Source organism: Gobio gobio (genome assembly GCF_949357685.1).
Source record: "Gobio gobio genome assembly, chromosome: 14".
In the NCBI taxonomy this organism is placed as follows: Eukaryota; Metazoa; Chordata; class Actinopteri; order Cypriniformes; family Gobionidae; genus Gobio; species Gobio gobio.
In genome coordinates this window covers 19,660,357-19,684,214 of record NC_137107.1, presented here as the reverse complement: position 1 = coordinate 19,684,214, position 23,858 = coordinate 19,660,357, and the positions used below count along the sequence as shown (strand labels likewise).

Here is a 23,858-nt window from a genome sequence, read left to right as displayed (position 1 = left end):
GTGACATACTGAAGCAGAACATGATCCCCTCCCTTCGGAAACTGGGCTGCAGGGCAGTATTCCAACATAACCACCCCAAACACACCTCCAAGACAACCACTGCCTTGCTAAAGAAGCTGAGGGTAAAGGTGATGGACTGGCCAAGCATGTCTCCAGACCTAAACCCTATTGAGCATCTGTGGGGCATCCTCAAACGGAAGGTGTCTCTAACATCCACCAGCCCCGTGATGTCATCATAGAGGAGTGGAAGAGGACTACAGTGGCAACCTGTGAACTGCATGCCCAAGAGGGTTAAGGCAGTGCTGGAAAATAATGGTGGCCACACACAATATTGACACTTTGGGCCCAATTTGGACATTTTCACTAAGGGTACTCATTTGTTGCCAGCGGTTTGGACATTAATGGCTGTGTGTTGAGTTATTTTGAGGGGACAGCAAATTTACACTGTTATACAAGTTGTACACTCACTACTTTACATTGTAGCAAAATGTCATTTCTTCAGTGATTTCCCATGAAAAGATATAATAAAATATTTACAAAAATGTGAGGGGTGTATACTGTATACACTATACAGTAGCTTCTACTGCATCAACTTTTTCTTAGTGATATTTATCGCACGTTTATCAGGAAGTGGCGATTTTGTTCACTTCGACTCACTGGATGGAAACACTGCTTTATTCACAAATGTTTTATGCGATATTGTAATTTTGCGCAGTTAAATTAGCAATGTTGGATGGAAACATAGCTAGTAACATACAGTGATGCAAACTACTCAACTTTTTAAATGTTATTTTGCCATTTGGAATTTAAAATATGCTAGCATTTAAATGATGATGTCATTCATAAGTCATAACTGAATGGAACCATACAAACAAGAGTGAAATATTTTTTGAGTTTAAAATTGATTATTTCACAACTATAAGAAGCTTATATTCTTCTTTATTGCCTTAAATCCCTTTTAATAATTTAATTTCTTTACATAAAATGTCCAAGTCATGGTTAGGGGCTTGCCCAATCATAGTAGTGGGCGTGTACTTCCAAGTCTTCAATGTGGCACACCCATAAAAATGGAGTGTTTCACAACCAAGGCTCCAAAACAGGGTAGAAAATAGCCTATTACTTATTAAGTATGTTGTTTTTGTATGTAAAAATCTTGCGAAAGTCATAAATGGACCTCAGACAACAGTATAAAAATGCAGTTAATGACCCCTTTAACAAAGGCACAGATAGTGACTACTAGCAAATGAATGCTTGTGAAATTTAAAATACTAGTTTTACTTTCTAGTATTTAAACAAGTCTTAAAAGTAGATGCTATTAAGAGCAATAAATAGTAAAACGGCTTGCCATACACGGTCTCGCCATGCAAATGAGCCGCGCGCAGCCTTTAGCGGCTGCCCATGTGGACAGACACCATGCCTTGTTGTTCTCCACGCCCATTGGTTCCCTCGCATCGACATGTGCTAATGCACTGCAGGGCAGGGCTGCCGCCAAAACCCGGAAACTGGATTCCATAGACGTTTCACACTATTTCATCCCTTTGTGTTATAGTAAGCGACCGGGAACCAAATTTACACATCATCTATGGTGTCCTAAATCGCATCCCGAAGTCGTGATGATTTCTATACGCATTTCGATCTCATTTGCGAGGTTATGTTCGGCACAGACGCCCGATCCCATCGCTCACCGTGACAGCGTGTTCTGCCCTACTTTTTAACCGCTGGTAGTATGAGGGCGGAGTAGCACTGGCGAGGGCGGACCTTGAACGGTATGCCTTTCGACTTGTTGTGTTTTCTGTTACTCCAATCGCCATCTTGTTGCCAATGAAGTAATGTGTTTCTGATGAATTTCGGGAGCGCCCTGGATGTCTTATGACTGTCTCTGGAAGCCAGTGGATTTTACTGTGATTAAGCCAACACGCATATCCGTATCGGGGGCGTGCATACATTTTAACGGGAACTTATTGTATCGGTATTCAAAATGAGTATCGATACTCTATTGGAAGCGGCCAGATATTTGGAGTGGCAAGCCCAGCAACAACAGATTACACGTGGTAAGGCGGGGGGGAACTGGGTCATTGCATACATCTACAGGATACATTAGATAAGTATGAACTGTTTGGGATTTTGCCCTGCAAATTGCATTTTCATGCCGGCTCACTTCAAGATAAATAACTACAGTAATATTTCCTTTTCCTAGGGGACACCTGCAAATCAGCTTCTTGTTATAAGTAGAGCTCTTTCTCGCTGGTCATGTTCACGGGTTTCCACGCTTTGTAGGGTGCAGTGTTCGTGACTAGGGCATATTTCGCTCACTCGGTTTCCGGGTTAAATCCATGCTATATTTAGTGTGCTACTATACTCGCTCAATAGCGCTGCGGTTACGCTACGGGTGGGTACATTTACCCTGGTACACCGAGTATTTTTTACATACATTTTTAGTCAAGTTTAACATTTTTGCAGTTATATTGTTTGGGTAAAATTAGTTGCCCACTAATTAATACAGGTTATAGCTAAAAGTAGCGAACGTCGTGTTTCTTATCCGTTGGGCGGTGGCATTAGACCAAAAGGTTTTTTCTTTTTTTTACATAATGACATTGCTGAGTGGTTATCTCACTCATGACTTTAAAGACCAGCCTACTTCTCCCTTTACACTTCCTCGTGATCAAACTCGTTTTGCTTGTTGTTGGAGCATTAAATGCCGATATTCCATAAGCAGGCGATGTATTTATCGCTTTAAACAGAGCGGGGGGCTTTTTGTTTCATTCTCGAGGTGACGTGTCAGTAGGGCCACACCCACAGCAAATACCGCGTGCTGAAAGACCGCCCTCTTCGACCACGTGCGCGCCAGACAGCCCCCCCTCCCCAGGTCACAACTGGGGAGAAAATAGGGCAACGCCACCCTCCCTCAATGCAGAAGTTATATAATGTGCATTTTACATGCACATCCAAGTAAGAGCTTTGCAGACTGTGTTTGATTTTCTGGGAATACAGATGAATAGGTTGCAGAATAATAAGTGCAATTGTGGGCATATTTTTGAACATCTCCGCAAGGCCTTTCTCTTGAAAGACTCTTTGCATACACTTACACAATATTTGACCTTGTACTAGATCTAGAAAACTGCATGTAATCTCAAATGTGACGTATTAAATCTCTTCTCTAAGACTCTGTGTTGAAGGAAATGAGAACAATCCCCACATTTTCGGATCTACGTTATCAAAAAAAGCAATTTTATTTGCATAAAAGCAAAGATAATTTCCTTTCACTTTTCATAGTCAAACCTGGTTAAGCTTATGAAAGAGCGTTAAAGACGGGACTGGTCTTTGTCCAGACACTAATTATTTGTTATTTTTATGTTATGATTCCCAAGCTGCCCATGATTATAATAGAGCCCTATACCAGCCAGCACACTTGCTTATCTTCGAGTAACAAAGAGGTTAGGTTGATAAGTCTGTTTGTTCAGTGAAATGTCATGTTTGCATTTGATTGTAATTTCTCAAAATGAAGGTTGTCATTTCTTTTGATGCGAGTATCTTTTTCTCAGTTCTGGTATAGTTTGTTTGAGAATATGGTCTTGGTTTCCGCATTATCTGTGAAAATAGAATGGACCTTTTGCAGTATATTAGATGTGACTGACTGAGGGAACTTTATTAGAAGCTTCCTTTGTCCCAGTTACACAGTTTAGTCCTAAATGTATGCCATGTTTATAACGCACACCCATAAAGCCTGCGGACCACCATAGCATCTCATCTGTGTCCTGACGTCTCAAGAGCTTTACATGCTGCTTATGGAGAGCAATAGATGGCACTTTCATGAGCTTTTCAGAGCTTATTAGCCCGGCTGTATGTTTGCACAATGACACAGATCACTTCAGGAGAGCACTTGAAGCGTTTGTGATTCCCTTCATGCTAACATGCTGTTCATTTTTTGTATGCATGTAAATATCAAGGGAAATGACATTTCACTATGTATTTTTCCTCTCCCATTATATGGAGAAATATGCATGCACCGAAAATATCGATCGCAGTATTCGTTTATTTTTGAGGGCTTTTAACATTCTGTATTATTAGTCCTTAGTCCTATATGTCTGATGCAGGATGATCTGTGGCATCTCGTAGTTTTGAACCTTAAAGGTTTAGTTAAAAATGAAAATTGTTATTAATTACTCACTCTCATGTTGTTCCAAACCCCTAAGACCTTCGTTCATCTTCGGAAAACAAATTAAGATATTTTTGATGAAATCTGAGAGGTTGCTGCAATTTACTGCAATGTTATTACCACTTTCAAGGCCCAGACAGGTAGTAAAGACATCGTTAAAATAGTCCATGTGACTACAGTGGGTCAACCTTAATGTTATGAAGCGACGAGAATACTTTTTGTGCGCAAAAGAAAAACAAATGATTCAACAAAAACTATTCTCCTCTTCGCTGCTCACATGGTAAACACAGTGCAGTGCTGGGTCTACGTCAGACCGCGGGCTCACTATTGGCCGACGCTGTTCACGTGAACACAACACGTGTGATGCTGACGCAGGAGCCGGCCAATCAGTGGCCAATATGGAGCTGCCGTTCTGACACAGAACCTGGAAGCTCTGCACTGTTTACTACAATGTGAGCAAAGTCGTTATTTATTTTTTTTTGCTCACAAAAAGTATTCTCGTCACTTCATAACATTAAGGTTGACCCACTGTAGTCACATGGATTATTTTAACGATGTCTTAACTACCTTTCTTGACCTTGAAAGTGTTAATAATGTTGCAGTCAATTTGTGTTCCGAAGATGAACAAAGGTCTTATGGGTTTGGAACGACATGAGGGAGATTAATGACAGTTTAAATTTTTGTGTGAACTAACCCTTTTAGAGCGCTTTGCATCAGGTCACCCCTGCGGCGTCCACATGAAGATACGTAAAGGCCAAGTATGTCAAATCATACTCTGAATTTGTCCTCTGCATTGAACTCATTCAAGTTAGTGCACACACACATACACACACACACACACCTGGAGCAGTGGGCAGCCTTTCACTTCGGAGCCGATTGGGGGTTAGGTGCCTTGCTCAAGGGCACCTCCTAATTTCCTGCCTGTTTTGAGAATCAGATCTGCATCCACGACTGCCCCAGGAATGTGCAAATAATACTTTTGGCTCCGAGACGCTTTGGACCGTAGCCCCTGTATTAAAATTCAAACATCGATCTGAAGTCACATCTCAGATGCAACTGAATATGGATCGATGGGGCTAAACAATAGATCCTTCCATCAATCATGGAAATAGTCTGATGATGGTGGCATTTTAGGCTGCAGATGGTACCGGGCCGGCTTCAGTTTCCCCACGGCAGCTCTTGGCTTCCCGTGCAGACTGCTGTGTGACATCAGTGTAGAGCTGGAGACGAGGCAAGACTCTTCCTGGGGCTTCTCTCTTAAAGAGACAGCTAGCTCGCCTCACACACCCCACCGAAGTCGGTCATGGAGTCATGAATGACTGTGCCCTGCACCGGCTTTCTCTGTTTAAAATGGAAAGTATAGGTACAGCGCAAGTTTTGAGCCCTGCTAGATGAATAGAGCACACAGCGTTTTGATGTATTAAATCACAGGATTGTCTCTTCTGTTGGTTTTCAGCTTCTCATTATTTATTTACACTTCACAGTCCTAAAAGAGCTTTTTAGTCAGAACCTCGACAAGCACTAATTAGTTCCATTACTGATCTCTAAATTGGTATTGATCTCTGGTATTGCTACTGATATTTATTAGCTGTGGTTTCTACTCCTCTTGCTCAAATGTATATATTTTTCCCCAATGGTCAATCAGAACTACCATCATAGCGGGATAATAAATGTTAAAACACCCTTTGAAATCTGTGCTGTGACCATTTACTTCAGGCTATTAATGAACCAGGCAACTACATTAGGGTGACATGAATCTGATTTTCATTAATATAAAATACTTCAGTCTGAGGAAAATAACCACAAGCTGGAGCAAAAACATTTAGATTATACTGTGATAGTCAGTGCGTACGGTAAATAAGGAATCTCTTACAGCAAGTCGTGGTTGGCCAACATGAGGTTTGGACATGATACAATTTAATGACCACAAATTAGATTTTCTTTAATTTCCGCTAGTATTTCACACAATATTTACTCAAATCACTGAATATCAGAAATAATTTTGATCTATTACCATGGGTGTTGGTAGATTTTGGAACTGAGGGGGGAAAGTTATTTTCCAATAATCACTAATAAGTTTGGCTGATATGTTGGTTTGTATCTTAGAATTATCCGTGAGATTCAAGAAGAGAATAACTATGTTTCCGTTCAAGCTGCCAATTTAATTTGTGAGAAATCAAAGTACTAAGCCTAACACTAACCAATGAATCAGTCACATGACTTGATAGTTTTTTTATTTATTGAGCAACTAGGAATTTACTCTGCAAATGTTTCCAAATATAATTTTTTGCACATTTTAGAATTTGTATTATTGTTATACAGCATCCAACAGTTTGCATAATTAAACTTCATTATCCACCTTTTTCCTACACCCATGACACCTTACCCGAATTATCGGAGTAATAACTTTAAACAATCAGCGAATGGTTCACTCTATGAACGCAATACAAAAACTGGGTACAGTGAGATGACCGTATTCTACTCACCCTTCAGTCATCGAACATTAAAATCAAATTTAAAAGTGTAAAAGAATTAACACATTTTTACAACAGACCATGAATAACCCCAAAAGTGTGATTATTTCCACTGCAATATTACAGACGTCTTAATACTAGGGGTGTAAGGATACCCTCATGTCACGATTCGATACATATCACGAGAATGAACTCCCAATACGAAATTATTGCGATTTTCCAAAACATATGCTAAAGTGTTAACAAAAAATGTACTGTTGATTAAAATGCTAAATTTGGTATTACATTGGGGGTGGAAATGGATAGGCTTGGATTTGGTGCTGGTAACCCAATGCACAGGACAATGGTGACACCAGAATAAAAATATTCAGGATTCTGAAGCTGAAAATAGAGACGAGTTTTAGACGAATATGCTTGCAATCTGTCACTGACTAGATATATTTAAAATAATGTAGGCCACTTTTTACTGGTAAAATAAGACATATCAGGACGCATAAATATTCATTATTATACATTATTAACAACATTATATCTAGGAGTTTTTCCACACATTAATAAAAACATTTTTTGGGTGAACTATACACAATACAGATTGTCACTATCCACTCCAAGTTAATACAGAAATATTTATGTAACGTGTTGCCTTAATCAAATATAGTCATTAACTGGAACATTGAGTGATAATATTTCAAAGTAATTTCCATCATTTTGACAGACAGCAATTATTGTGTTTTCCTGCTTTTGAATAATTCCAGTGAACACTGTTAATAAGGATTAGAAGTAAAAAAACAAAAACAAAGGGGGAGACAATTACATTTTAAAGCATCAGTGTGAAAACAAACCTGGAAAGAGACGTGAGAGTTTGGGGAGAAAAACCAGAGATTCTTAGTGTATTCCAGTGAATTATTCATGGGATGTATTGTAAATTAAATCGGGAGAGCAAACCACAAATGCACAGTATAATATGATGTTGTTTATTTATACTGTTACAGTGGAATAAAAAAGGGGGAAAAATAATCAGTAGGAAAGGAATGCAGCGACTGAAAAGAGCTCTTACCACAGATATTCTTGTTATCCCATGTCACATTAAAATAGCGTTACATCATTCTCCTGACGTCTGGAAATAAAACATAAAGGAAATTTTACAGCTCATTCAGTCACACTGACGGATGAGGATTAGTTGTAGTAGCGCAACCTTATGATTTGTTTCAGTCTTTTTGAGTGGAACTTCCCCATACTGGAAGTGCCTCCCATAATCTAATACACAGTTAGGCTTGTTAGGAAAAAGGTGGATATTATTCTCAAATAGCAGAAAGGTCTTCCATCATTTTGTCATTCTTTGTGCATAACATTTTATGTTCTTATTGTTTGTTCTACAGAGGAGGAGCAGCAGAGAGAGAAGGCCCTGCTATCCCGTGAGGCTGAGCAGAAGCTCTCCGCCCCTGTTATCCAGTCTGTCCAAGTCAACCATGTGACCTGGGCAGAAGACATGCGGCTCGAGTCGCACCGCCAGCACCAGCACCATCCTCCGGTCCCGCCCCCTCCCCTCCCACCACCTGTTCCCATAGCTGTCATTCCCATCCCGGTGGTCCCTGCCAACCCTACAGCCCCTTCCATTCAGACTGCTGCGTCCCTTCACACGACTTCTCCAATGACAGTGGTCACATCCTTGGCCACAGCCCTGTCCCCACCAGCAGCCCCTCTCCTCAGTCCCAATGGCAAGGACGCCCACTCCCCTCCACAGCAGCAGCAGCATCAGCAGCAGCAACATCGTCACTTGATTGCACATGTAAAAACAGAAACTAACAGCTTGTCTCCGTTGAATAACGGTCCCAAACAGCTGCAGCCACAACAGACACAGACACTGTTGCAGCCGTATCCAGCCCCCATCATCACGGCCCAGCACCCACCGCAGCAACACGCCCTTCTGCCCCAGCCAGCACTACCCCAACCTCAGCCCACGCTGGCCCAGGTTCAGGCAGGCCAACCGCCCAAGACTAATGGAGCCACTGTGGAAGATCCACGCAACCTGGATGGGAAAAGGAGACCTGGAGGGTGAGCCATGTTTTGTGCTTTTATACAAGAAAGTAGAGCTGCACAATATATATCTAACTTATATATATATATATATATATATATATATATATATATATATATATATATATATATATATATATATATATATATATATATATATATATATATATATATATATATATATATATATATATATATATATATATATATATATATATATATATATATATATATATATATATATATATATATATATATATATATATATATAATATACATACACAGTACCGGTCAAAATTTGTAAAAAATAATAATTATATTTTGCAATATTATTACAATTTAAATGTATGGTTTTCTATTATAATATTCTTTAAAATATAATTTATTTCTTTGATGCAAAGCTGAATTTTCATCAGCCATTAGTCTTCAGTGTCAAATGATCCTTCAGAAATCATTCTATCTAAAAATATTTCACAATATCACAGTTTTCTTTCTGTATTTTTGATCAAATAAATGCGGGCTTGATGAGCATAAGAGACTTATTTCAAAAACATAACAAATAGTAATGTTTCCAAAATTTTGACCGGGACCACACACACACCCACACACACACACCCACCCACACCCACACCCACACCCACCCACACCCACCCACCCACACACACACACACACACACACACACACACACACACACACACACACACACACACACACACACACACACACACACACACACACACACACACACACACACACACACACACACACACACACACACACACACACACACACAGTTTGAGAACAGTAAGATTTTTAAATGTTTTTAAAGTCTCTTCTGCTCACCAAGGCTGCATTTATGTTATTAAAATACAAAAAAAGCTGTAATATTATGAAATATTATTAAAATTTTAAATAACTGTTTTCTATTTGAATATATTTTAAAATGTCATGTATTCCTGTGATGCAAAGCTGAATTTTGAGCATCACTACTGAAGTCGTCAGCGTCACATGATCCTTCAGAAATCATACTAAAATGAGGATTTGCTGCTCAAGAAACATTTATGATTATTATATATGCTGTTCTTTTGAACTTTCTATTCATTAAATAATCCTGAAAAAAAATTGTACACAACTGTTTTCAACATTGATAATAATAATAAATGTTTCTTGAGCAGCAAATCGGCATATTAGAATGATTTCGGAAGGATCATGTGACTCTAAAGACTGGAGTAATGAAGCTGAAAATTCAGCTTTGAATCATAGAAATAAATTGTATTTTAAAATATATTCAAATAGAAATTTTAGAAAGTTTTTTAAATTGTAAAAATATTTTTGCTGTATTTTTGATCAAACAAATGCAGCCTTGGTGAGCATAAGAGACTTCTTTAAAAACAATAAAAAAATGATTCCAAACTTTTGACTGGTAGTGTATATATATTTATGGCTATAAAATAATAACAATAATAATAATAATAATGACTAAATAAAAATACGAAAAACAAAATAAGAAATATTACTACTATACTAATATTGTATTGCTAAAATAAAATCGATTATTTAACAAAAAGAATATAGTGATAATAGATTTTATTTCACATTACAACTGCAAAATTACAATACTAATATTTATGGCTGTCTTAATGTTTTAATTTCCAAAGCGTTAATCCATCACATTTTTATTTTTACAGAAAACCGCAGGGAGATTTGATAATCGCACCAAGCCATTTTGCTGTGTTGGTTTTATTTTGATTATTCGTGCAGCCCTACCAGAAAGCTGAAGAAAAATGTCAAAGCAGTGTAGAATAAACCATAGGAGACACATCATGTAATCATAACTGAATGAAACTGGGTTGGCTATTTTGTTAGGAGATTGCAATTTTAAAAAGTAGGATGCTGTCCTGTACGGTGACCCATGATGAGAAGTAACGCTGCCCCTCAGGTCATGCTGTGTGTTTGCAGGTTGCAGACTGCATTTGTGGTTTCTGATATCATTTACTCACCCACATGTCAATCCAAACCCAAATGACAATTTCTTGGTGACGTGATATTTTGGAGAAAAGCACAATAAAATTTGTTTTAATGACTCCTGCACGGGTTTTTTATACATGGGGTGGCCAAGGCATGAAACAATGAGTGTGTAACCCTAACCTGGCATTAAAAGCATGAATTAATCATGTGATTGGTAATTAGAGGTAGAAGTGTGTGTTCCAAAACTGTTACCCACATTAGCTAAACCTTCCGAGTATGACACTGTGACTGCACTGCGTGTATTACTAGCGCAGAACAGATGTTAACACAATGCATATCTTGCAATGTTTCTATTATCTTAATATTCAATGTTAATACATTTAAAGGGCCTACACTCACCCTACACTTTCCGTTCCATTGACTTCCACGCTTACAAATGTGTCAGACCACAAGCGCAAGCTCATGCGAAAAGTTACTAATTTTGCTGAGTTCTAAAGTTCAGGTTTGGTGAACTCTGTGAATTCGCATCATGTGAAGACGTGTGAACAGTAAAAGATTGATGCGTCACTCACGCCGTGACCTCTTGGCTGAATAAAAAGCACTGTATTTTTGCTGTAAAGTCTAATAGATTTGGATTTTTTTACATTTTGAATGTATTGCTATTTGTTATATGTTGAATTCATGTTCATAAAAAAGACACTGCAGAGTGTGACATCATATCACGACCGTTGCAGTGTCCGAAGAACTTTCGCATGCTCAGTCTAGTGTGGCCGTGGCTTAACAGTGTGCCACGCTGCCACACATCAAAATAAATGCTGCTTTCAACAATAGATCAATTCAATTTCAATCACCAACAAACTGCCAAATTTTGGGGTGGCCAATCAGATGTCAGGGGTGTCCAGTGGCCCCAGACACCCTTCTGGCTCCCCCACTGCCTCCACTATATTGTGAAGGCATATTATAGCAGATCTCAGATGAAAATCTATTGCAGCACTTAAATCTCTTTCGCACATTTTCAAAAACTGATCATTAAGATGCCGTGTGGTAGGTTTGTCAATGTCGGAACACATTCATGTATTTCGTCACTGATCAGGGCTCATCAAGTAAGCAATAATTGATGACGAGTCGTTGAATTATTAGAAAAATAATGCACACCCGAGGTGGTAATGCTACAGTAATATTATTATACTACGGGGCTGTTGAATGCTTGAATCTGAATGGTTGATGAACATTCCAAAGTGTGCAAATGCACTCCATTCAGGTCTTGACCGCATTAGTTATTTCAAAGGTCCTTACAGCCGACAACAGCAAAAGAACCAAAACCCACAACGACACAAGAAAATAAATATGGCCATAAACAATAGGATGGTTTTTTTCCACAAAATTACATTTTATAATGTACAGTAAGCGCATACTCTGTTTCTCCCGCTCTCTCTCCTACTCAAACGCACACACAGTATGGTCGCACAGAAATGTGTTGTCAGCGCTGCTCTCTCTCTGTCATGAGGTAATAACGGCACTGTTCTTGAAGCAGATACAGTTACAGTAGAGACGCTGCTACAGAACACTGTTGAGAGACACACAGACTCGGGTGATTTACATATGCTTAATCTCTTTCTCTCTCTAATAACTGCAATAGTCTGCTATAATTGGCTGAAGCCTCCGTTACTAGCTCTAAAATTACATTTTGGAATTAGCAACAGAGGCTTGGGATGAGATGCGTAAGAAATTAGTCGTACACAAGCGTTTTAAGGACCAAACCTGACAAATGTCTTAAAACACATCATCTGAACAATGTCTTGAGGTGTGGTAACCATAGTAGAAGCGGAATAATTGTCTCGGGGTTATTGAAAAATACATTGGTGTGCATTTTTTCCCCCCCTAATAATTCAAAGGCCCGTCGTCATTGCGTGATTTTTGTTTTCCCCCCAAACCATTTCAGCGGAAACTGCGCCCTGCAGCCGATTCTTAAGATTTTATTGGTCATGTCAATCACAGTACTGATTGCCTACACCAAACACTGATCCCCAAATCTACCGTCACTGTAACCTTAACCAATGAAATTAGCTGCAGGGTTGCTACTCGTTGACTATTCCTTACTTGATGAGCCCTGATCGATGATGCAATACATGATGTGTGTGTGGCACACAGATAACCGCATGTGAGTACCGAATTGAGTTCTCTTTTGCCTCTTCTTGTGCTGGAATAGTTTAAAATTGCTTGAATGTTTCAATTGGCAAGACAAAAAGTGCAAATGATAAACTGTCACTCTATGATGTCACATGCGTGCCAATGAGAGGAAGACTTTCAGTGCAGTTTTGCCCTGTTGTCCACATGAAGCTATCATTTGGCATCAGAAGACACCCAAGGACCACTTTTACAGTGCTTTTTATATCTTTTGTTTTTGGAGCTTGACCAGCCCCTGGTTAGTGTATGCTGTCTTTGTTTGTGTTAGAGCTGCATGAACAATCTTTTGTGTTCCCTGGAAGAAAAAGTGTTTGAAATGACATGAGGGTGAGCGATGATATTTTTTTGTAGTGAAGTACTTATTTGCGCACACGTGCAAGCAGGGGCGCATTAACGCACGTGCTTCCATGAGCTGAAGCCCTGGGGCCTACACTGGGGAGGGGGCTACTGGCTGCACGAAAATTATATTTTTCAAACAATTATTTGTATATATGGGAGTTTGCAGCAGTGACAACAGCATTAAACCAACTCACACACCCGTAAATTTTCAGGACTCCCAACAGCATTTTCGGCAAAGTTTCCTGTAATTTCATTCAGTGTGAGGGAGCCGCCCTGCGCTTTCAGGAAGTTTTAAATCTGGGGATGGAAAAACAGGAATCGCAATATTGCTTAAATGTGATAATTAATTTTAAAATGTATTAAATGCCAACACTTCATGTTGCAAAATAAAGACGCAGTGCTTTAGTGCGTTCGTGCTAGTGCTTTTAGAGCAGTTTGCAATAAGCAAATAGTGCACATTTATGCCATGTGATTATTTTGATCTACTGCTGATGAATAATAAATATCTTGTATAATTTATGTTATTTATATAATTGCATTTTGCCCAGAAAGGTTGAGGCCATTTTCTTTTTGTATTATCTTCATACAACGCCTAATAATGTAGTGTAGTGTTTCCCAACCATTGTGGAAAATGATAAAATTCCAAAAATATAATAATAAATGCTACAAATAAGGTCGTTGCGGTCTCAATTTACGTCTGTATGAGGGTTTTTACATAGCTGCTATTCTGCTGTTCAACAAGCGCCATCTACTGGCAAAGAGGGAATTTGGATATTCAACTATATTTGACCCATACCCCCGGTTTCACAGACAAGGCTTAAGCTAGTCCTAGACTAAAATGCATGTTTGAGTTGTTTTAACTGAAAGAAACTTGCACTGATATATCTTAAAATATGTCAGTGCTATTGTTTTGTCTCAAGATGCATATCAGTAATGTTTTTTTCTAGCGCACGTTTATAAAAGTTCCTTAAAAGTCCTAATTGAACTAATGCCTAATCCTAGTTTACCCTAAACCCTGTTTGTGAAACCGGGCCATAGTGTTGTAAATGTTAACGACAAGACACATTTCTACATAAATAATTGGCAGGAAGCTAAACATTTTTTGAATGTGGGGTAGGGGGGCCTACCGTAATGCAGTAGCCCAGGGGCCTTTGGTTATCTTAATGCGCCCCTGCGTGCAAGAGACCATGAAATGAAATGTAATGGGTTGATTTATGAAAGTTTACATGCAGCGTAGAAACGTATTTAATATTTTCCCTGCAGAGCTGGAACTCGAGAAGTTCACAACAAGCTGGAAAAGAACAGGTGGGTGAACTTCTGTTTACATTTTTGTGTTTATTCATTTGGACAAACAGAAGTGGAGCATATGAACTCATTGAGTTTGAGGTGCAGTTGCCTTAATGTAAGTTGTTTGGTTGCAGGAGTGATCACAGATACATTAACCCTTGGTCGATTTGCAGTTAGTGCATTTGTTTTATTGGCTTGAAGACCTTTGCCCTACTAGTAACCACAGAAACAAATATGATATTTCAAAGCAATTGCCTGTCGACTTCTTCATTGCTGTTACTTCCATCACCAAAATGCTTCGCCTAAACATCTGTTTAAACTCTCACTTGCTTTGCACAAAAAAGAGTGATTAGTGCTTTTCTTTCTGTCACAGACGAGCACATCTAAAAGAATGTTTTGAGACCCTCAAGAGGAACGTTCCTAATGTGGATGAAAAGAAAACTTCCAATTTGAGTGTCCTGAGGAGTGCCCTCCGCTACATCCAGGTAAGTCAATGATGGTGTTGCATGTGTGTGCTATAAAACTAGGATTTTACGTGCATTCAACAGAAGCTGTGTGTGTATACAGTATAAATAACAGTACAGATGTCAATTTAACACGTTTATTAAATTAATTATGGAAAAAGAACGCAATTAAAATCTACCGCACCCGCCCTGCCCCAGACATATATGTAGGTCATTTTACATTTCATTCAGTTCTGTTTGATTACTGACAGAATCTGTGTTCTGAGTACATCTGTCAGGTGAACCAATGATTCAATGGCCCATTCATAACGAGAGCCATTTACTTCATTCCTGAATGAATCAGCCGTTTGACCGAATCAAATGAATGAATGAATGACTCATGACTTACTCATTTAGACATTTACAGACACCTACTGGCACTGGCAGTTTTAGTTTCTTATTTAGAGTATCACTTCATTTAAAAAAAAGAAGAAAAAAAAAACTTTTTTTTTTTTTACATTTCACCCTCGTCGTTTCAAATCTGAATTACTTTTTCTTTATAAAAGAAAATATTCTGAAAACTGTTTTTGTCTGTAAATATAACTAAATACCAATTCAGATGCAGCTACTGAAAAAAATCTTGGTCGTTGTAGCCTAAAAGTTTGTAATAAATCCTATGTTGAATCAAATAAAACATTTCTTTCTAAAGATACTTTTTGTAATGTCTATTTAATACTTTTATCATTTAACACAATGACTTTAAATTATCTTTTGGGGGTAATTTCTTAGTCCAATTAATTGGTTGTGTAACTTGACAGCCCATATATATATATATCAAAATTTGCACATTAAAAATGTTTTCCGTTGAATGCATTAAAAATAAATAAGGGAATTAACAAGCATCAGTACATGATGCTACTACAGTACATGATCACGTGATCATGATCATGATCATTCAAGTGCTAATAAACCATGCAAGCATAAGACGCAAAAATAAGAACTTAAATCTGTACTGGCACGCTGTTAATCTCTTGTCTGTGTGACACACACACACACAGGACTCGTGTGCACAGAAAGCCTCTTCAGACAGCACCGCTTTATGTCCGCTTCGAGTATCCTCATAAGCACAGTCTTAAATGGGTTAAAAAGTGTTAAATGAATGCAAAGAGTTGTGAGGACATCGGGTGCGTGTCAGATCTGGATCTGAGTCACGTGTTTCAGGTCTTTAATGAACTTTATGTGAATCAAAGAACAAAAGAAAAAGAGAAAATCATTCACTGCTCTTGACTGAACTTTTGTAGCTTTAATAAGGATTAAACTGTAATGTATAGCTTATGCAGTTAATACTGTGAAGTGTTTGATAACTTTATTCACTATATATTAGAAACTTTAATGTTAGGTGCAATGTATTGTGAGTATTACAGGAAAAAAGTGATTTAGAAAAAAAAAAATGTAATCGATTGACAGCATATATATATATATGTATGTATGTATATGTATAATTAAATATATATATTTTTCTTTAATGTTTGATGAGCCAGTTTGAATGTTTTTATAACATTCACCTAGAAACACATCCATGCCATTTGCATGACTGTTACGTCTGCTTGTAAAAGTTAATGTTTGAATGTGAGCATGGAGTATTGGAGACCTAAGTTAGACGCCTGAATTCCTAAAAAAATTCATAATATAGTCTAAGCCTAAAGCATATTGTATGATAATACCGAATAACTTGTAGTTGTAAAACGTGTTGGGAATAAATCACAAGATGGGGATTTGTAGACCGTTTCCTCTTATCCTCTGGTTCTCACCCTCCCTCCCTCCCTCCCTCCCACATACACTTCTCCGCACATACTCTACTGGCAGAATGGTGTCATGTGCATCTGCCAAAACATCCTGGGTCGAATTCTTCTCCGTGTGGGCTCATTATATCGTTTCCTTACCCTCTTCCCCTGTTCTTCTCTTACTTTTTTCCATTTGCCTGTTTCTCTTTCCATCTGGTTTTCCATGGCCTGATGTTCAACGTCTAATGTTAGTTCAGATTCCTTGATTTATTTTTATTACATAACATTTTGCACATTTAGAATTAAGTTAGGTGGTCAGTCACAGAATGTGGGTCAACATAACATTATACTTCCCTTTGTTAAGGTGCTAAAGTGCATATCATTTTGCCCGGATCAGAACATTACAACTGACGTAGATACAGCCGACATAAAAGCGCCAAGGTCACACACTCCATCATTTAATTTGCAAACTGCAGCCATGACGATTAGTATAATAGTGTGGGCGGAAAAGTGACCTGTTTATGGAAGATATATCTGAGTTAACATGATCACAAAAGCTATAAAACTGAAGCCGGCGATGGTAATAAAGACACAATAAGCACAAACGAGGGAATATGGGCCGCCCACTTGCACGCTACTCTCTTCTGCAAGCTCTGTTCTCTCTCTCTTTCTCCCCCTCCCTCGCGCACTTTCAGCCTGCTCCGTGTCCACGTGAGACATGAGCACATGGCGAGCGCAAGCCCAGTGACGTCAGCTGCTGTTCTGTGTTAGTCCTTCCCGCCCTCACTCCCTCGTCGTGGTTGCCAAGTCTGTGGATTTCCCACGGATTGGGCTACTTTTACACATTTGCGGCGGGTTATTTTTTAGTCTGCGGGTTGAAGCGACCCCACACTCCACTCTAGAACTATATTTTTACCAGGGAAACCCCCCCTGAAACGCGGTTGGGCTAGTTTTGACCGCAATTGGGCGGGTTTTGAATGGCATTTAAAATGGTTTTGTTACATACCTGGCAACCCGGGTGCTCACGCCAGACACACATACTGAATGAGGCTGTTTAAATGACACACTGTCTTGATAGACTGTTTCATTACGGGTGTGACTCGTGCCGGTTGGCATGCTTCTGTAAAAGTAGGTTACGCTTCATTGTTTGAGTCGGTGGCCTTGTGTGTTTGTTTTTCTTTTGTGGGCCGTAGTCACGTGAATCGTTGTAAACAAGGTGCCCACGAGGAACAGAGCTGGTGGTCAGTGAACAGCAGGGGTTCCTCCGAGTTTTGCTACTGATCTGGATTCAGTCAAATGCTGTTTGCGGGTTTAGCCAAGCATAGCATTCTTCTTTTACGCCCACTAGTTCTAGTGTAATATAACAGGGACAGGAGTGTTGAATTTTCATACAAGATACTACAATGATCGGATCACAGCTGCAATAATGTTCTGGTCCCATCAGGGATTTTTAATAGCCAGTGCTAATGTCAGAATTTCACATTGGTTGACCAATTTGTTTTCAGTGGCTGATATGATGTAATTCTCTGATATACACGTGCAGCTTAATAATGATTAGTCATTGATGATGTGCACAAATTTCTGAAATTAAGCCAAGGATAATGCACTCAAAACGGCGAGAAAAGAACACTTATTAAACATTTAAAAGAACACTTAATATACAGTAAGTCATTGATAACTTTTGTGAAAAAGTACACTTTATTAGTACTTATTACGGAAATAATATACTTGGAACGAATATACTTAAGTTTGACCTGAATGTAATTGTTTCAGATACTTAACTCCATGATATTTACAATTGAATGAAACTAATACATTTTTTATTGAACTTAAGTCTTACTTAAGTGGGTCAAACAACACTTGTAAGTACATCATTTCAAAATGACTTCTGTTGTCTTTGAAATATGGTTCAAATGTACTGTTTAGTGTTCTGACAAGCATTCATGGTAAACTAAAATATACATTAATGTCATTTGACTAATTTCTACTGAAACTTGTATGCCATGCATTTAAAAATAGTTGTAATTACACATTTGTGATGAAATTTAGTACATTTAAAATATAATTACTTTAATATTTTAAATGATGTGCTTTTAGCAATTAGTATGTTCATCACTACTGTTAGTTACTACTTTAAAGCATGACTAAAGTACTTTTTAAATAGTTGTTTATATATTTTTAAGTAAAACTGAATTAGTTAAAGTGATTTATGAAAGTGTACTCTACAAGTACACTTAAGTTGCCTTTTATTGCATTTATATAATTATCTGCAAATACAGTTAAAACAAAAACAACTTTTTTTAAGATTTGAAGTTCGCCAGAATTCAAATTAAATTTACAATTAAGCACACTTCTTTTTCACAAGGGAAGGCTGTCAGTTTTTGGAGTTTATGTGAGGAAATAACTTTTGTTAATTGCTCGTTAAGTTCAAATTGATCGATTAATCAGATATTTCCTAAAAAATAATTTAAAATATATATATAAAAAAATGGATATCCATTGACAAGACAGTCAAAAGATTATGCAACTGGGACACTATTCTATTAATCAATAAATTGGTATGTATAAAACACCATGAAATATTGCATGTCTAATAGCCAATTTATATGATTCCATCACGCACGTGTCATTTCATTGGTTGGATGTATAAATTCAGTGTTACTCGAGCGATCTCTTCCTCAGACTACACGTGATGACAGTGAGCGCTGAGGAGCAGGTGAGAGTGTTTCTAATCACAAAGGAAGAGGGGCATGGAGACGTGAAAGGGGGGAGGGAGTGCGAGAGCCATCGGACTGTAAAACACTAGAGGTCGATGTGAGCCAATCGCATTAGCCCTTGCCTCTCTATTACACCTTCTCATCATCGTTGCTCCTTCCTTGCTCTGTTGCCAAGGAGACCATGGCGGGTTCCAGCTGTTGCCGTGGTGATATCCAGTGGGACCTGAATATCTAGTCTATAGGGATGTGTAGTTGGTTTCTTTACACACAAAAGATGGAGTGGGTTCAAAACTGGCCTGGGGTCAGTCAGCGCACAGTTGATGTATCGGTATTATTATCACTAGCTGAAGTGTCACATTTCCAAGGACTATCATGACAGCACTCCTGATGTTAGGAATGAGTTTTGTGGAACTGCTGGTATTCTTGTTGTCATTCTAATTTGTTGCAATTTTGCATTGTGTATCTAAAGCATATATTCTAGCAGTATTCAGTTCAGTTGTTTGTCCACAAAAAACACTCCAATGTTTTACCATTCATATAACAATTACAAGTAAGCTCTAAAATTCACTTTTACTGGCCATGAAACTTTTTTTTTTGTGTGCAAAATATCAGTTACACGATTTTATTTTTTAATTTATTGGTATCTGTGGATATTTAATGAATTATTACATTGTTATATACACACTACCGTTCAGTATCAGTAAGATTGTTTTAAAATAAATTGAATATTTTTGTTAAGCAAAGAAACATTCAATTGATCAAAAGCGACAAAGATATTTATAATAATGTTACGAAAGATTTCTATTTCAAATAAATGCCGTTATTTTAAACTTTCTATAAATAAAAAAAATCTTTAAAAAACGTATAATGGTTTTCACAAAAATATTATATAGCATTGATAATAATTTCAACATTGATTATAAGAAATGTTGTTTGAGCAGCAAACCGGCTTTTTAGATTAATTTCTAAAGGATCATGTGGCTGAAAATTCTGCGTTGACATCACAGGAATAAATGACATTTTAAAATGTATTAAAATAGAAAATAGTTATTTTAAATTGTAACAATATTTCACATTATTACTGTTTTACTGTATTTTTGATCAAATAAATGCAGCCTTTGTGAGCAGAGAACTTTTTTTATTTTTTATTTAAAATCTAACAAACCGCAAATTTTGGTTGTTTGTGTGTGTATATACTTGTCTTATTGATATCAGTCAGAATTTTAATATCTGCGCATCCCTGCATTTAGTACTTGGTGAGTGTTTAAGTGTAATTTTATTTCAATGTAAACAATTATTTCCATTGTAGTTTAATTTCTGAAGAGTAAATACCGTTTTAAAAGAATGTATTATTTTTTAATATTCTACATTTTAATTAGGCTGGTTGTATACCGTCCATGCAGAAAACAGAAGGTGTTGGCTTGTACGTGTGTGTGTGTGTGTGTGTGTGTGTGTGTGTGTGTGTGTGTGTGTGTTGGCCTGCTGTGTGAAGGGGGTTTAGGGCCAGACATTCCAATCTGACTAATCCTGGATCAGGCAGACTCTCTCTGCCTGTGCTCTCAACCTACTGCACCAGTCGCATTCATATTCCCTTAATACTGTATCAGTGGGTTATATAATCCCAGACACGCACGAAAACCACCATCCACCTCTGCACAATCACTCTCTCTGCACGCTGGCTCACTGTCTGGCTGTGCTCTGTTCTACTGTATACCGCAGTCCTCTGTGACTCTACAGGGCTCCTGCTAATTGGGAGCCAAAATGCCCATGTTGTCACACAGTTTCTTTGGCAGAGCACAGGTGAGGGAGGGACGGAGGAGGAAACCGACTGATGTGAGCGTGTCGGAGCCGGCACGTGCTCCGGGCTTTGACAGATGGGGCGGGGTGTGTAAACTGCTTTGCTCTGAGGACAGTTTGTTTCCTTAAAATCGTATGACTACGCATGTTGAACATGCTGTCGCCGAGCAGTTCTGCTGTCGCACGGCCCGGCCTCTCTTACACATGTTTCTTGAATGCGGATGGACATGCCTGCTCCTCTTCAAAGGTTTAAATATCGAAGCATTTTGTTCCTGTTAGCCTGGTTTGATGTCCCGTGGTCAGATGACTAACACAAAAAGTGGGTCAAACCGTTTGCCTGTGTGACTGCCACATCCTTTTTTATTCCTCCTTTTTTCCCTCTTCCCTTATGACTTCAAACTGTTGCTCTGTTTTTAAAAAGGTTCACCTTGGAATTATTTTGACATCTAAGGTGCGTTTCATCCATACAAATTAGACTTCATGGGGTATTCCTTCCAGGCTTTATAATAGTTTTAAAACCAAACTAAAACCATTTAAAAAAAAGTAAAAAACTGAACAAATCAGAAAACGGCAAGCATTTTTTTTAAAGAAAGCATAAGAGATTCATCTGATCATAGCAATGTGGATATGTTTGCATGAGCTCTGCAATTCGGCACTGTAGTGAAGTCACGTCACGTTTATTTATATAGCACTTTATACAATAGTTTGCTTAAAAGCAAGCAGCTTTATGGTATTAAACAGAAAAACAGACGTCTGAACTCGACAAAGAAATGAACCGGAGAAGATTTATGCTGCATTCACGCCATTTCATAATTACCGCAGCCTCGAGATGACAGCACGTGACGTTATATTCGGAGCTGTGCACGTATTCGGACTGGGAATTATGCGTTTTTATAGGCGTGTTTGACATCGGCTGTGGCTGGATGTAACCGATCGGCAAGAGTTGCCACTTGCTGTTGGGGAGGAGCTAAAAACAGAGACGTGAAGTCGGACATCTTTGATGGCACACGTCACAGTGACGTGCTGTCAGCGCTGTCTCAAGTTGGACGTAATTTCGTAATTGCACTAATTACGACATGCCGTGAGACTTTACACCTCACAGTGGGGGGAGCCTCAGAACCATACCCACCTATTACGTAATCGCCATGTACCAATGGTATTAAAAAGCCGTTTTAAACCATCAAAACAAACCCCAAATGAACTTTGTTTTGGCCTGACGTCACATCAGTTTGTTCCTCGATTTCCCTTGAAGTAAATCGAGGCCTTAACAAGCACCGTCCTTCAGATGAGACATCCTGTTTCTGACTCTCTGCGCTCATTAAAAATCCCATGACACTTATTGTAGAAGAGTAGGGTGGCCAATGCCCAGTGGGTTTCCATTTATTTTCGATAATAGAAAATGTATATAGTTCAGATGTCAGTTAATTTTTAAAAACATGCTTGTCAGCTGATTTAAGAAATGTCATGCCAAAATGAAAATGTGTTTGAGGGATGATGAGTGTTTGTACAATGAGTAAATATGATTCATGCGAATATGAAAGTGCTGGTGATGCAGACTAATGTGTGACGTTTCTTGCAGACGTTGAAGCGGAAAGAAAAGGAGTACGAGCATGAGATGGAGCGCTTGGCGCGGGAGAAGATCGCCACTCAGCAGAGACTCGCGGATCTGAAGAACGAGTTGAGCCAGTGTATAGACGTCATAGAGATCGACAGGATACTCCGACAAACTGTCCAACCTGAAGATGATCAGGCCTCCACTTCGACAGCATCAGGTACAACACACACATGTGAACTTAAAATCCGATTATCAACACTTTATTCCTGTGATGGCAAAGCTCAACTTTCTGCAGACATCACTAGCTACGCCTTTTGAATTCATTCCGATTGATGAAGCGGAACGTCGTGTTTACATGACCGCTAAATAAAGTGATCGGGTTTATGTGCGCATTTGTCACGATTTTCAAATCGGAATTTATTGAATACTAACCATTCTCCTACATAGACAAACATCAAGCCTGCTCTTTAAAACAAGCTATTTCGGGTCCTAATTTAGGAAACAACGAGCACATGAAGCTAGATGCTTGCGTGGGACTGTTTTTTTTCTCGTCCCACTCCCGCTAGGTTCTATTCCGCACCCACCCGCTCCCGCTTAAAATTCACTCCCGACCCGACAGATCCTGCTAAATTTAGACCTTGTTTCTAAATTGTTGTCCGGGCTGTTGTCAGACTGCCTGCTCCCATCCAAAGTACACCAGAGTTACCGACCTCTACCATCTTTGATTTGGAAATGTACTCCCGCCGTGCAAGAAAACTGATCGGGTCCCGCGAGAGAGCCGCAGGAATGCAGACCTTACATGAAGCTTTATGCCGTGCTGCTTATATTAATCAACCAGTAAAAATGCCCCTTCCCGCACCCAAAACAAGGCATCTGTGGAGTCCGAAACAAGGACTGATGGGACTTTGTCCTGCTCCACTTCACAGACGATGAGTGAAAGGAGAATTTTAGAATGGCATGACAGTCATTTATGACTCTTAGTTTCTCGCGTCATCCATCATTATGCCATCTCTACATTGCACATGCGCAGTACTTTACAGTTTCAGAAGGTTTAAATCACACAATCCAAATTAAATTTGAATTGGATTTGGCCAATTCTTTCAGACTGACGTG

At 38.7% G+C, this 23,858-nt stretch overlaps 1 protein-coding gene across 2 annotated transcripts in view; it reads left to right on the top strand.

The window, feature by feature from the left end:
- The first annotated feature begins 1,754 nt into the window (after positions 1–1,754).
- The window catches only part of mntb (MAX network transcriptional repressor b), a 25,338-nt gene continuing 3,234 nt past the window's right edge, over positions 1,755–23,858 (top strand). The window contains exons 1-5 of one of the 2 annotated variants that reach the window (XM_079835838.1): positions 1,755–2,051; positions 8,010–8,685; positions 14,426–14,467; positions 14,823–14,934; positions 22,770–22,962. In XM_079835838.1, the coding sequence (XP_079691964.1) occupies positions 1,979–2,051; positions 8,010–8,685; positions 14,426–14,467; positions 14,823–14,934; positions 22,770–22,962 (1,096 nt within the window). In that variant the 5' untranslated portion in view covers positions 1,755–1,978. The remainder of the gene's footprint in view (positions 2,052–8,009; positions 8,686–14,425; positions 14,468–14,822; positions 14,935–22,769; positions 22,963–23,858) is intronic. The other variant, XM_079835839.1, reaches the window with a different exon arrangement.